Below are 16,237 nucleotides of genomic sequence, written 5' to 3' on the forward strand. Positions count from 1 at the left end.
GACACACTAAAATTACCCACTCTTATCTCCTCACGAATGGCAATGCCCCATTCTGTGTACCTTGTTATGAAAATTTTACTGTCAAGCATTTTTCATTGCATGGCATGATCTTTCACAGGCCCGTAATAGCTTTTATTGTGTAAATTCACTCAGAGAACTCTTTAATACAATTCAATCAAAAACACCATTGATCATTTGAAAGAGATAAACCTGTATTCTAGGATCAAATTGGCTCATTTTCATTGTCATTTACAAAGTTAAACATAACATTTTAAGCCTATTATAGCATTCGGCACAATATGGCCAGGTAGTGTTGACGTGCCGTAAAAATCTAAACAAACAAAGCAACATCATTCGAATTGTCGTTCAATATATTGTCTCACGTTCCGATGTCCTTTCAATAAAATGTTGGTGGCTTTGAAGCAATATAATTATAGTAACGACATTTCCCTTGTTATTTATGATATTTGTTCGGTTTGGGTATCTTTCTTTATTATCTTGTTGCATATTTTTCTGTTTTAAGTGTCCCAGCTGATTTATGTTAGAAAAACATGGACCTCATTGGAGTTCCTTAGAATTTTTTTTCATTTATTGTTAACATTGGAAGATTATGGGCATTGCAATCAAGTAAAGTCTTAAATTAATATCTGTAAGCTGAGAACGTTGAAATAGTTTAATAATTAACACACATTGTCATAGTCAAACATAAAAACACGTTCCCTGTTGTCACAATATGAAACCCCGGGTAAAAAAGTAACAATGAACAAGCATCTGAATATGATATTTCTTTGGCTATCCCTGTCTCTGTCGTCACAATATGTAAACCCCGGACAAAATGAACCAATCAATGGGCATGCTCTGGAGTGCGGGTAAATAATACCTGCACTCCAGTTAACGCACTGTGCATGTATGAATGTATACGATTTAACTCTGTCACATTTTCAACAGAAAGTCCCCTTACTATGATACAAATAAGTATAAAACAAGATTTTTTTACAGATACATTTATTTAATTTTGTTTGTTTGTAATTTTATGTAGAAAATTAACCTTCAAAAAGTTAAAAAAGAAAGTTAATGGGTACCAGACATACCATTCTATATACTTTAGTCCTAATAGTTTGACAAAAGGCATTAATCAGGCTTGATCTTTTTAAATTGTTCAACAAGCTGGACATGTCAGTATTCTCAGCACACTATAATTATGATATACGGTATTTAATCCTTCAGCTGGAGTTTTGGTGAATGTAAAACATTGTTCTGAAGGTGGATTATAGCTGTAGGCAACACAACGATACGTTGTGACACTCAAACACATTCCTCTGCAAATTTCTTCTGAAGCAATAGGTTGTTCAAAGTGTTCAAATTCGTATGAGCCAGTGTTCGGTAAAATCACTTCGACATCGTCAATGTAACATTCTACAAAGAAAATCATATCATTTCAAAACAAGCTTAATTTTAAACCAGTAGACACGTTTAAAACATACATTGCAAATATATACATATGGCAGTGAAAATGGCAAACCATGAAGATTATTTGCTAATTGTTTACTTACAGTTTATCAATATATCATTGTTATGCTATTTAAAATAAAACTCACTAAGTTTAGTACATTAGAATATATTCAAAAAAAGTAAAAGAAGGGAACGTAAAATTTGAAAGAAATTTTAATCATTGCTGACTTACTTTGACCAGGAGTACTACACGATCCGGCAGATAGTCCACAAGTGTTGTTTGCCTTACATTGTATGCCTTCAAAGGGAAATGGAAGAGAAAGATTTCATCATATTAATAAACGTGTTTTTGAAGTTGTAAAATGAATATTATTACGTTTGATATATTTTAACCCTTTCCCTCAACTATGAAAAATGCTTCAATACTAATCAAACTTGGCACAAATGTTGATTGGACCATTGCCTTTGAACGTCATGCTCAGTCTTAAATTTCCTGTTACCATGGCAACGAGGGGACATCTCAAAATTGCCAAAAATCACCATTTTGCCTCGTTTTTTTCTATCAAAATTTATTTCAAAGTGCTGCAACTTCTCAAGGGATTGAGATAGGCTTTTCAGTGTTGGTAACACGTTACCTTATGATCGACCTGGGGTCATTTGTAGCCTCTCATAAGTCCAAAATTTTCTTTGCGATGAGCGGGACTCCGCCCACCTCAAACCCCCAAACAGAAGGGGCACATCCCCCTTCTGGCAACCCCCTGTTGTATCTTTTCGATGGGGGCGGCGCCGAAAAAGTGCTCACTTTTAGCAAGATTTCCTAAACGAAAACATGTGTTTGGGGCCCAACTAGGACATTTTTTCACTATTTCAGGCCTAAAAAAAGGGGGGGGGGTCGAAAGTGCGTTGTTTCGCGTATAGATGAGGTAAAGGATTAACAAACGATGGCAAATAGTAATTTTTGTTTTGTTTTTTTTTACAATGAAAAAGGATTATTACAAGAACTGTGCAATTCGCATGAACTTAATTATACTACTTTTTGTAAGTTAATGTTGTACTCTATCAATTACGAAAATACTTTTTCAAGGAAATTATAAGCAACGACTTAAACATCATTTAAATTAGTGAACAACAAAAGACTGGTACAAGTAAGCATATAGAAACAACTAATCATTATTTAATGTTTAGGGAAATAAGGACAGAAAGACAATAGAGAAAAAATAGTGAAAAGATCAAATAAAGATAAATTGATCCCGAGTATTGCATTTAATTTGTGTTCCCTTAAGATATTTTTCATTGAATAGTTTACCTTCAAACAGACATTATGGATACTAAACATGTATTCAAGTTGATTGTTTGTTTGTTTCATTGTACGCCTTTTCCCAACAGTATTTCAGTCATATAGGCGGGTAATTACCTAACCATCGTTCCTGGAGAGTTACACCAGTAATAGACTACCTTCCTCCGTGCTACCAAAGCATCTCCCGGGGATCGAACCCACGCCAGAGAGGTTACTGAATTAGAAGTCATCGACTCTAACTCCTCGACCACGGAGGCGATAATCAAGTTGATAAGCATTTTTACTTAATTAGGATATATTTAAGAAATGTGTAGAGTTTGGCGCTTTTCCGATATGAAGTTTAAATTACAAATCTTGCTCCTCTTTAAACTTGCACAATGGGCCCAAAGTGATTTTTTTTACATTGTTCTCAGGACAGTTTAAGAATTGTGAATGAATTATTTTGCCAATATGCATTCCAAGATTCACTCTTAACATGTGAAATTTACTTTATATTTCACGGATATGTTTCAAAATGATTATCAGCATCTACACCTTAACTTAAGGAAATAAATTAGGAAACATTAACCATTTACTTCAGGAGCATATTGTGAAAATTGACCGTTTTTATTGAAAAACCTCCTTTTACAAGTTCAAACTGCTATAAAACTATGAAAAATGCTTCAATACTGATGAAACTTGGCACAAATATTGACTGGACCATACCCTCTGTAACAACATGCTCAATTTTAAATGTCATGTTACCATGGCAACGGGGGAGGGCGTCTCAAATTTGCCAAAATCACTTTTTTGCATTTTTTTCCCATCAAAACTGATTTCAATGTGCTGCAAGTTCTTTATGGATTTAGATAGATCAAAAAGCTTCTCAGATTTACATAGATTAAAAGTATTTTCAGCGTTGGTTACACGTTACCTAACAATCGATCTGAGGCCATTTTTAGCCAGTCTTATGTCCAAAATTCTCTTGGCAATTAGGGGGCTTGTCACCCCCTTCATACCCCCGAAAGAGATTGGGCACATCCCTGTTCTGCCAACCCCGTGATGTATCTTTTTTTAAAGGGGTGGAGCCGAAAAGTATTCACTTTTTTCACCAACATTTTACAAACAACAAACAGTGTTTGGGGCCTAAATTGGGCATATTTTCACTGCTTGGCGTCTCAAAGGGGGGGGGAGGGCAAAAAGCCGTCAAAATACGTCTATATGAGGTAAAGGGTTAAAGACACATTTTTTTACAGAAACGAATATATTTTTCCTTTACAGGAAGGGCAAATATGAGTTTTATTAATTTAAATAAATTATTTAAGAGCAATTTAGTTGTTTATTATCTGAATAAAGGAGTGCTGAATGTAAAAATATTTGTCACAAGAGTATTAATGGGTAAACAAAGTAGGAGTGTGACTAAATACTTAATCACTATTATTGTTGTAATTGCCAAAGGTACCAGAATCACAAAATGGTTCAGGTAATTGATCAATTAGTAGCTTTTTGAAATCGCTATGTTGTGTTTAATTTTTGCCGAAATATTGACCATACAGTGCTGCAAGTCAAATGTAAATCTATACATGATAAGTCTCTTAGAAATATTCTTTTTTTAATTAAAATATAAACTGCTAACATTTTATCAATCCAATACTTAGGGTACACTCATTTTTCTTAAAAAGAAATGGGACCTGAGCTGCTTTTCGTTGAATTGCACTGACGTGTCATATTGATGGAGGTTCCATTTATGTCTGGACTCCCTAATTTATGTAATGCACTCGGGCTAACTGTAAGTCAGGTTAAAGGGAATATACAGAGTTTTAAGAAACTAGTTTTCTCGCTTCAATTTGTTCATCTTGAAATGTCTGAAGTTTGAAACAAACAAATGTTACATATGCAAAACAAAAAACAATCGATATATATTCAGAGCCAGTATATATTGAATGTGTATTTATGTCGACACATTGAGAAATTTATAAGACAAATATATTCCAAAAACATCGCCCTGCTTACCTGGTTGTTCTGGTTCGCACACAGTAGTTGTCCAAACCCCACTTTCTAGACACCTGATCTTATTTGTACAACTTTTATATCCTTCATTACAGATTATATCTGCCCACGCGCCGATGGATGATTTTTTATTCCCGAATCCAAGGAAACTCGCTTCGCCATTATCAATATTCGGCAGAGCACCGCAACCTGTCGGTTATAAACAAGATTTTGGAAATTAACACCAAATCTGCATATAATTAGTCTAGCAATAATTTAATCATAAAATGAATGTTTGCTACTTAGAACGCATTTCTAAGTAGCAAACATAAGATATTTCCTGATATTAAAGACTTGTTACAATACAAATAGGTAATTATGTACATACATTTAGTCTTCCACAGTGACTCTTGCTATTGTTTCTCGCACTGTATTTACATTTACATTGTATAATAATGGAATTGAAGAATATTGTCTATTAAGGTATGACCATCCTAAGTTGTACTATAAGGAACCACTAAGTTGTCAACATGTGCCAGCTATATGTCTTAAAGGACACCTATATGTATCATTTATAGAAAATTTACCTTACGGTAAACGAGTTAAGGTCACTTTTTTCAGAAATGATGAACCTTTAAAAATCTACAATTTCATCCTTATAAAAATGCTTTGCCATTAACCATTGTTCAGAAACATAATAACATTCATCTAACATTCCTCACAACCAAACTGATTGTTAATAGTCAGAAATTATGAAATGTGAATGCAAGTGTTTCCCTATTCCATTCATTTTCAAAAATGTGACACTATTTTCCTAAATTAGAGAGCCTAGTAATTTAACAAACTATTTTTTCAATGATACCCTAGGAATTCTTGCTGAAATTATGTATCAATTTAATTGCTATTTTATTCTAGAAGAAACGCATGAGTTTGATAATGTGTGCAATATGTATTGCCAAATGAAATAAAAGCGATTAATACACTTGTTACTCTAAATAGTAACAATATTCCCTATGATTTAAACTGATTATGAGTGTCACGTGACCTATTAAGACTATGTTACCCCGAGTATCAGCCCGCTGAACATGTGCACGCGCACAAACTGAAACAATGACGTCATATTTAACGTCATTAAACAATAAACTGTGAAAGTTAAACAAAGCGCTTGATTTTATTATGAATTGTTGCAATTTAAAGAAATAATATGAAAAATTCATTCCGACAGAAATTATATTAAAAATTTCTACTAGATTCTAGTGTATTTTGAACACACAAAAAGTAAACAACTCTGTAGAAGTTAATACGCAGTACAAATACAGAGACGGAAATTTCAACGAAAGAAATATCAAAGTGTTTTTTTAGAAAAAATGCTAATATAAGATCTATAAAGTGTATTAAAGACAATAATACACGGCAAAGTTGTACCAGAAGGTGATAATCGGCCCTGAAATAAATAATGCCCTCGGGCTGAAGCCCTTAGGGCCATTTTTTTTTATTTTACGGGCCGATTATCACCTTCCGAACCTACTATGCCGTGTATTTATGTCTTAGTAAAGGAATGAAGCAAATAAAAAGCTGCTTATCTGTGAGCATTGTTCTTGAGTTTCTACACATGATGTTACTCCAGTTGTTTTTGGACAAGGAATCAACCCGCCAGAACAAGTAGGCGCATCTGAAACATAAAGTAACAACAGGATGTAAGTGTCATATAAATGCTGGTTGATAAAACGGGGGTCCGGATGCAGGTGGTGATCAAGGGCGTAAATGAAAATTGAGCTTATGAGAGAAATCCGCAGCTTCTAAAATTACAAAAGAAAAAATAAAGAAACGTTATTTTTTTACCACTTATTAAATATAATTACTGATCTTTGATATTAAATTCTATTTTATCACGAAATATTCACCTGGTCACAAGAATAGCATGATTACATTATACAAATAGTAGTTTTCTGCGGCAACGACAAGGTATTTCTTCATTTATTAAAATTGCCATATCTTGTTGTACAACCTACATTTGTAGTTAAAAGCCACATTATGCTCCATCAACGGATTAATATTTCCTTAGTTTTTTTGAAAGTTAAAAATTAAGATATTGGTTTTGAAGTAAATTTATGCTTATCGCCTGAATAAAGTCGGCTTGATGCGAAATTATTTGTAATAAAAGTAGTAAATGCAAGTAAGTATTTTGACCTCCATACAAAGTAATTAATCACTATTATCCTACTAATTGTCAAAGAGCAACAAAAGCAAAAATAACTAAGATAATTAGCCAATAAGTAATATTTTGATAGTTACATATCCGGACTACAAAGATAAATAAGTTATTAAGAAATAGAAAGGGAAGCATTTTTGGTGGGCATAATGGGCACATAAAACATAACTGCATTATTTACACAACACTTTGACACAGATTCGTCATTAGTTCAAGCCGTGATTGATCGTTCAAGGCCTCAGAAATGTTTTTATAACTCACCAGAGCCGAAAGCTCAGGGTGAGCTATAAGTATCAAAGGGGTATACTCCGGCGTCCGTCGTCATGCGTCAACAATCGTCTTCTCCTCTGAAACCACTGGGCAGATTTTTTTAAAATTTGGTCTGTATCATCCTTGTGACAGTCACACTTAAATTTGCTCATGTCATTTCAATTGGCCCCTTTTAGGGGTCAACATAGCTAAAATTAGAAAAATCTTTAATCGATTCTTCTACAGAACTAATTGATGGATAATCGCCAAACTTTGTCTTTAGCCTTATTGGGTAGTCTTTTATCAAATTTGCTCATATTAATTTGATTGGAACCTTTTAGGGGCCGCTAAAGCCTAAAACAGAAATACATTTAAACATCTATATCTAGAAAATAAATAGATGGATGATTACCAAACTTTGTCATTAGCATTCGTATGTAGTCTATGATCAAATTTGCTCATATTAATTTGATTGGCTCCTTTTAGGGGTCTCCAGGGTAAAAAATAGAAATACCTATAGACATCTTCTTATTAATGGATGATCACCAAACTTTGTTTGCAGCATTCTTTGGTAGTCTCTTATCAAGTTTGCTCATATTAATTTGATTGGCCCCTTTTAGGGGCCGCTAAAGCAGAGAATAGAAATACTTTTAAACAAGTATATCTAGAGAACTAATTGCTGGATGATCACCAAACTTTGTCTGTAGCATTCTTGGGTAGTCTTTTATCGAATTTGCTCATATTGATTTGATTGGTCCCTTAAAGGGGCTTATAGGGCTACAATAGAAACACCTATAGACATCTTCTTCTTTAGAACTAATGGTTGGTTGATCACCAAACTTTGTCTGTACCATTCTTGGGTAGTCTGTCATAAAGTTTGCTCATATTAGTTTGATTGTCCCCTTTTAGGGGCCGGTAAAGCTAAAAATAGAAAAAACCTTTAAATGTCTTCTTCTACAGAAATAGTTGATGGACGATAATCAAACTTTGTCTGTAGCATTCTTGGGTAGTCTGATATCAACTTTGCTCATTTAAATGTGATTGGCCACTTCTAGGGCCAGCTAAAGCAAACATAAAAATACCTTTAGATATCTATTTCTACAGAACTAACATATGGTGGATCACCATACTTTGTCTGTAGCATTCTTGGGTAGTCTTTTATCAATTTTGATCATATTAATTTGATTGGTTCCTTTTAGTGGCCTCTAAAGCTAAAATTAGAAATACCTTTCAACGTCTATTTCTACAGAACTAATTGATGGATGATTACCAAACTTCGTCTGTAGCATTTTTAGGTACGCTTTTATCAAGTTTGCTTATAATAATTTGATTGTCCCCTTTTAGGGGCCACTAAAGCCAAAAATATGAAAATCTTCGAACATTTCCTACTGAAATAATTGATAGATGATCACCAAACTTTTAGCATTATTGGGTAGTCTTTTATCAAATTTGCTCATATTAACTTGACTGGCGCCGTTTAAGCTAAAGCTTAAATGCCCAAGGTCATGGCATTTCTTCAAATTATTGTATAAACATATTCTATGCTCAAATTAGATATCAGATAATATTGACAAAGGATAATTTCCAACTCTGAAAAGCAATTGTTTCTGGTTAGCGACTCAGGGCCATCATGACCCTCTTGTTTTTATATTGGACAAGCATTCTATTTTTGTATTCCTTTTATAGTTCGTGAAAAGCTGCTGTTTGACCAATAACCTGGACAACCATTTGCATCTGTTATTAACGTTGGCAATAAAACAGTTATAGTCACTGTTTGTATGGAAGTCAAAATACTTTTTTATTTACAATTTACTACTTTTATGACAATGATTTCTCATTCAGCGCTACTTTGCTGAGGCTTTAAACATTAAGCTTGCTCTAAAATATTCTTTTAAATGTTTTAAAAACTAAATTTTACCCTTTCTAAAGGAAAACATAATTATTCGTTTATGAGGCATTATGTGATATAAACCCACGTACTCTTTTGTTGTACAATTCATCATCAAATTTTGTCATAATTTATTGTTAATTTCCTTACATACTCAACCTGACATCTCATACCCTTTGCCATCAATATAGAATTTAAACTTCAGAATCCCCATTAACTTTGGAATGGAATGTTCCAAATGTATTTCTGTCCAAATCCATAACTTAAGCTGAGCAGGTTTATTGTTTAATAATTATAGTTACCTGCACATCCTACTTCGTCTGATCCATCGACGCATTCTTCATCTCCGTTACAGACGTGGCTTTGTGGAATGCACGATATATCGTTGCAGGAATGTTGAGATTGTAAACAAAACCCTTAAAAGAAAATAAACAAAATGATAATGATTGGAAAACTAAGTATCATTTCCTCAAAATTATCTTAATTATAACAAATACATAGATAATAATAGTAAGCACGATAATAATAATTATAATGATAATAATAGAATAACGTCGACATGTAAACGCACGCTTTAAGATATTTATTATTTATTATTTTTTTCTGTATTTCGGACACAATTTAACTCAAATCGAATGATTATCATTATTATAATGCACCTGTAGTGTAAATGACTTTTTGGTGAAAATCAATGAAAAACTGATTTCAAAAGTGAATATAACGACGAATGACATAAACATTTCAGTGGTTTCTAAATATTTCAAAATGTAACTTTGAAGTCTTGTTAAATTTCAAATCATACTGTGAAATAATAATAATAATAATTTAAAGATAAAAATGAATAGATAAATAAATATGAAATTAAAACCTTAAAACAACTAAAATAGCCCAAACCCGATCGTAATAATTGAGTCATAACATTAAAAAGATATTATATATTAAAAGTTATAAACATTATTAGGTAATAACAATAGGTAGAATTATTTATTTTAATTATATAAAATGTAAATACTCAACGATTTATATTATAATTTACGTTTGTTTTCTTTCACAAAATAAGTAACTGGAACAAAAAGCCGAAAAATATAAATATAATATAAATTTAAAAAAGAAACTCCTCGGAAATGCTTTTTACCTTCTTCCGTTCTTCCGATAGCATCAGCAACCTCCGAAAATCCGGATAAAGCCAAAATAAATAGCAGTCCGTTCATTGTTGAATATACTCTCGCCAAATTGTTATATACTTATAAATGTTTCACATACGACAATATTATTTTCTTTACTTTAATACCCTATGGTGCAGACTGAATAAGTGCATCTGCTACAAGCAGATATTCCAAAGCAACTATAAAAATCAATTGTAAACCCCAACAAAACTTAAATTACGTACATCTAGCCATAAATAAAATCTTTAGGGACTTTTTGTATTTCATCAATATCACTATAACTTTGTAATGTTTGAGGATAAGAAAATATATGATATTGTTCATTGCAAATAATTTGTAATAACCTAATATAGCTTCCCACTGTCTTTTTTAAGGCGGGAACTGAGAATGGAACTTCAGGTATATTTGAATGACATTATCGTTTACTATACTTAATCTCTTATATGTATGTAACAGAGGATATCAAATCTGTAAGAGATAATATGCAGGTGATAGGTTTGCGTCATTGTCATTATATTTGTTGATAAAAGAATGATGTTAGTCCATTTTTTAAATATTCTTGCAAATTTATTAGTATATTGTAAACAAAAATTAACATAAATTAATGTGTACATGTCCAATTTTTTACATGAAAAACAAGTGACCAGAGCTATCCCTAATGTAATGCAATGTTTTGTTGCATATTAACCAGAAAGTAAATGACTTTTTTTAAATTGCTTTAAATGAACTTTGATACTTCAGTAATGAAATAAGCTTCTCAATAAAGATAAAATCCGGAAGCTTTCAACTCTACAGAGAATATTGATAAGCTTCACATGATAAACTGTATAACAACATGAAAAACTAGAATATTTTCATTTAAAAACGAGATAGCTGATGCTGTCACTTTAAAATAAACCTAGATCCAACAGTTTTTCAGAATCAATAAACCTGAAATTTTACTGCCCGATCTCGACATTTTTGAACAAGACTCTTGACCATTCTGTTGATGACAGGCAAAGTTTAAGCTGGACAGGTCACAAAGAACCTTTAAGAATAATATTGGAATATGGCAATTCTTTTAGTCATAATGCTCTACGATTGTGCTATATACATGTACATGTGTATGCATCTTGTAGCTTTGAGAGTTACTTGATAAATATTTTCTGGATAGTGTTTAAACATATGTTTTGAATTGAGAAGAATCTTTTTCAACCAGTTTTTTTTTAATATTTATAAACCATTCTGTTATAGCCAGGATAGGAAGCTTTATTGTTTAACGTAAAGCAACAGATGTGAAATATCTTGATGCTGTATCATAAACTTCGTATGTACATTGAAATACTGAAGTTCTTTAAAATTTTCCTTTCGCTATAAGTCAGTTGTGTTATAAGAGTCTTAGTCTGCTTAGAAACATTAGAGTAAGCATGTTAGATCATTAAACGAAATGAGAAATACGATAATAATTTATTATTATTCATTGTAATTATACACAATATTAAATATTAATATCATTTTGATAAAATGAGCTAAACGACAGAGCCAAAATTAATTTAATGTGAACAGCATATTTGATAAATTTCGAATGAAATTTTCGCTTAAACTTGACATAACGCATTGCAACCAAGTATCAAAAAGTCGCAAGCTTCTACCATGCAGCACTAAGGAATGTTGAACACAGATATTTTACTTACGTAAAAGAGGGAAATTGAACCAAGTAAAAAACACAACCACATATTTTTTATTTAAGACTTATCGAACTACAGTTTTCCACGGAGATAACATAATGTAAAGGAAAACATAAAAGTTTTACAATGAAATGAACTTTCAATATATACTGTAGTTTAAATGATATTGAAGGTGAGTTTAATTTAGTTTATATTGCAATTGTTTCAAAACCATGAGAAAAAATACAAGACTTTACTACTTGAGACCAAACATGTGTTAAATAGTGATAATACGATTACTTTACGCAAATCAGCTTGTTATATCACAGAACCATTAGTTATAAGAATATCATTAAGACATCGTTGAATTCACGTTTAATCCTCTGTGTAAAATAACGTAGATGAATAATTTATAAAAGATAAAAAACAATGAATTACATCATTTTAATATGTTTTGTGTCATAAAGTCAATTATAAGTGTAGTTCTTGTGTACAGAAGGAGATACATCTACCTTTGACGTTTTGAGCTTTGTGATTGTTCATCAATAATTTGAAAACTCACGATATTGTCATTTAAAAAAAAAATCAAATTATCACTTAAAAAATTATGTACCTTATTTTACAATTGTGCTTTGTCAAGATATGCAGTCATCTCTTTCTTTGACTGAAATTATGAGTTAGAAAGGGGAATTACTCCAGAAACATATAATTTACAGAAAAAGTTCCTTTATCTAACAGTTGCAAATGTTCTAAGAAATATAAAGATTTCGAGTTTATATCTTAATAAGTGTTTGCAAGATTGACTATAGTATCACGACGACAGCAACGACTGAGCTATTATAATAACTCAACTTTATAGCGAGTTCATAAACGTGATAGTAAACATTTTAAAGGTATAAGTCATAGGTAAAAAGTATGTCATTTACAAATAAATTACTGTAAAAGAACTTTTTTCATACAAAGCAATTTACAGTCTCTAAAATATGTATACATATATATTCATAAGTTAAAAAAAATTGAATGTCACACTAGTATTGTACAATTCTCCGCAAATGCGATACTATAGCAAATGCTTGAATTGATTCACTTTCCGTTCTTCGTCATTGCCAAAGACAAAACAACTAGATTTCTATAGTATTCATAAAATAAGATAATAATATAAGTTGGATAATAATTATTAAAGAATGTTTATATGGCTATGGAATCGCTCGGTGCAATTTTTCTCAGTTTTTACTTTTATATTATTTTATCTATTTATCTTAATAGTTGCATGTTCCGATTTAGTTTAATAAATATATGGTTTATCTGATTCAAACTACTTGTGTTAAAACAACAGCATGGCTCTACGTTCTTATGGATCATTCCTCAAAATCTTTTAAAGTCACGATTTTATGAAAGCACTTATTTAAGTCAAATAAATTCAATTTATTATAATTGCAATTTTCAGTTTAGTTTGGCATCCAAAAAATATAATTTTGACTGTAATAAATTTGAGCAGTTTTTACCAATGCTCTTTACAATCATTCTTTACAGAAAAGAAAACACATTCTCAATCGAGAGTTTGATGAAAAGCATCAAATATGACTTTTAACTTTATAATCACAAACGCCATTTTAAGACAGCACATTTCCAGATTCATGCTGATTTTCATGAAAATTTGAAAATATATTTAAAGTATAATATTGTAAAGTTACAAAAAAAATGCAATTTACACATTATCAATGGCACTTACAACCCACGTAAATTACAATAAAGAGGTCAAAATATGCAAAAATAGCACTTTTAGCAACTTTTAGCCGTTTTTTTCCAATTCCCTAAACAATCATTCTTAACAGAGAAAAAACACATTCTCAATCGAGAGTTTGATAAAAAACATCAAATATGACTAATAACTTTACTATCACAAGTGACAATTTGAATAATAATTTACATTTACCCCACCACTGCTAATAGCACATTGTCCCTTCTGGTACCACCATTTCTGGTCAAACTTCAGCAGATCGCCTCTTTCTCTAATTTCTTACAGAGTTATATTCAATTGTCAACTGTAATCACATGAACATATATTGTCAAAATGGAAAAAAATCGTTTTCCATGAAAAAATGAATACTCTTAAAAATTTTGTTTTGCTTGTTACAAAAAGAGATTATATTAATAAAACGAAAGAGATCATGATCTTTCCTTACAATTTTAACTAAAGATAGTTTTCATATTGTTTTTAGCATAATTATTAAGTAATTTTTGTTTGGTTGACTGTCGCAGAGAACTGAATATTCGCATAATTTTGATAATTAACCCCGACTCAATTACAGAAAAAACCCGTCTCAAACGGTCGAACCTATTTCTCAATACTTTAATACATGTTATCCTATCATTCATACTTAAGCTAAATATGAATTTCTTCATATGCCACTCATTATAAAAAAAACTCTTAAAATCTTTAAGCCTATAGTTAAATGACGATGCATCTTTCATATACCATGTATACATTTAAGACGGTATTAACAGCGTTGTGAAATATCTAGTTCCATTACTGTATGTAAAATGGGTTTAATTTTAAATTAGAAATCTTGCCATCGTGCTTGCGTTACGACACAGCGTAAATGAAATATACAGTTACTTACCCCAGGGGAAAGTTTTTCCTAGTTGAGATACAATATCCCTTTTTATCTTAATTCGTTCCTATTTTCATTGTTTGGCAAGGCTTGCGTTGATTGTAGTAATTATTACTGGATGATTCTAGGAGAAAAGCGTATTTTCCCCTTCCCTTGATGACTCTATCCAAGCCTGAAACTGAGTCATGTTCACACACAGATGGGAGTTATAATATAGTGATGTGAAGATGGAACAACAATAGTGTGTGAACATTGTGAAGATATAAGTTTGAACAAAGGGTAAATACATAGTAAGCTAAGTGTTTGTTTTTATTATCACTAGTTCGTTAGGATAAATAACAAACTATATTTAAACGGTGATCGAATAGAATGAGTGATATATGAGTAAAGAGGTAGAGAAGAATCAAGAATTATATAACATATAGACAAAGAGAAGAATGGAAAGGTATAAAAATGAGAACTAAGTAGATAGATCAGGCAAAAAGAACGGATTCTTTGTACAGTTCAAGTCAATGAACTCCTGAAATAGTTGATGAAAGTGTAGGAAGACGAAGTACTGCTGTGAATTATATATTTATAATAATGTATGACGAATAATTGCGAAAATAACATTGATCGTATGCTATGTGAAGAAAATGAGCATAGAAATCATCTAACAGTATTTATACACAACAACGGATAAGTTTAAAAAGTGAAGGATAACTAAACATAAAATGTGACAACCTACTTCGTCGGTTTATGTGCTAGATATTGAAAAAAATAACATACATGGAAAATTTAAATGGTTAAATGACAGGGTAAAGACGAGCTAACAAAAACTATAATTTACTATCAAAGTATCAAGATAACATAATGACATATATTAAAATGTTATCATGAACCCAGATTATCAAGAAAAAAAAAAGAAATTCCAAAATAAAAGAGAAGGAAAATTTAATATGTATCATTGCAAAAAGATGAAGTAAGATATTAATTAAAAGGAAAAAAAGATTTTAGGTGAGAAGAGGAAAAGTTTTATTTTTTAGTTAGCTTAAGATATATTAAGTAAGTTCAGAATCATTAGGATAAATCAACCAAAAGCACAAATCATATACGTTTGTAAAATGTGAAATATTGAAGTTTGTAAGATTAAGATTGATGAGTATAAACAGGGCAAAAATGATTTCGAAGATAGATATTAGAAATATTGAGAGTATTGGTGTTGAGTTATATTCTTCTTCTGAATATTTGCAGACTCTCTTATCCTACATCATACATAATTAACGTACAAACTAAAATTTTAACCCATTACTGCATGAGCATTTTATGCAAAATGGTTGTTTTCATTGAAAAGTCTCCCGTTACAAGTTCAAATTGCTTTAAACCATAAAACTTCTTCAAAACTAATCAAACTTGGCACAAATGTTGCCTGGACCATTGCCTTTGTAACAACATGCTCAGTCTTTAATTTCCTATTACCATTGCAACGAGGGGATATCTCAAAATTACCAAAATCACTTTTTTGCGTAGTTTTTTTCCCTTTAAAATTAATTTCAAAGTGCTGCAACTTCTCAGTGGATTCAGATAGAGTCAATTTCAGTCAAAGGCTTTCAGTGTTGGTTACACGTTACATGTCATTGTGGAGAAGAAAGCTTTTACCAATAAAATCCATCAAAACTCTGGAAATTTTACAATAAGAGTAATAAATCCCTATTACAGACCCATGAGTTAACATAAAGGATTAGTATTAAAATAATAATGAATT

At 31.4% G+C, this 16,237-nt stretch overlaps 2 protein-coding genes across 2 annotated transcripts in view; both read right to left on the reverse strand.

The window, feature by feature from the left end:
• LOC132753209 (very low-density lipoprotein receptor-like) overlaps positions 1–16,237 on the reverse strand; it is a 63,363-nt gene that overhangs the window by 19,284 nt on the left and 27,842 nt on the right. The window lies entirely within an intron of this gene.
• Positions 991–10,358, reverse strand: LOC132753200 (very low-density lipoprotein receptor-like). The gene is made up of 6 exons (XM_060743644.1): positions 10,202–10,358; positions 9,369–9,482; positions 6,301–6,389; positions 4,742–4,934; positions 1,685–1,750; positions 991–1,416 (listed from the first exon to the last, which is right to left on the reverse strand). The coding sequence occupies exons 1-6, from the start codon at positions 10,275–10,277 to the stop codon at positions 1,160–1,162; spliced, it is 795 nt and encodes a 264-aa protein (XP_060599627.1). The 5' UTR covers positions 10,278–10,358; the 3' UTR covers positions 991–1,159.

Source organism: Ruditapes philippinarum, unplaced genomic scaffold, assembly GCF_026571515.1.
Source record: "Ruditapes philippinarum isolate M1 unplaced genomic scaffold, ASM2657151v2 ctg872_1_1_1_1, whole genome shotgun sequence".
NCBI classification, from domain to species: Eukaryota; Metazoa; Mollusca; class Bivalvia; order Venerida; family Veneridae; genus Ruditapes; species Ruditapes philippinarum.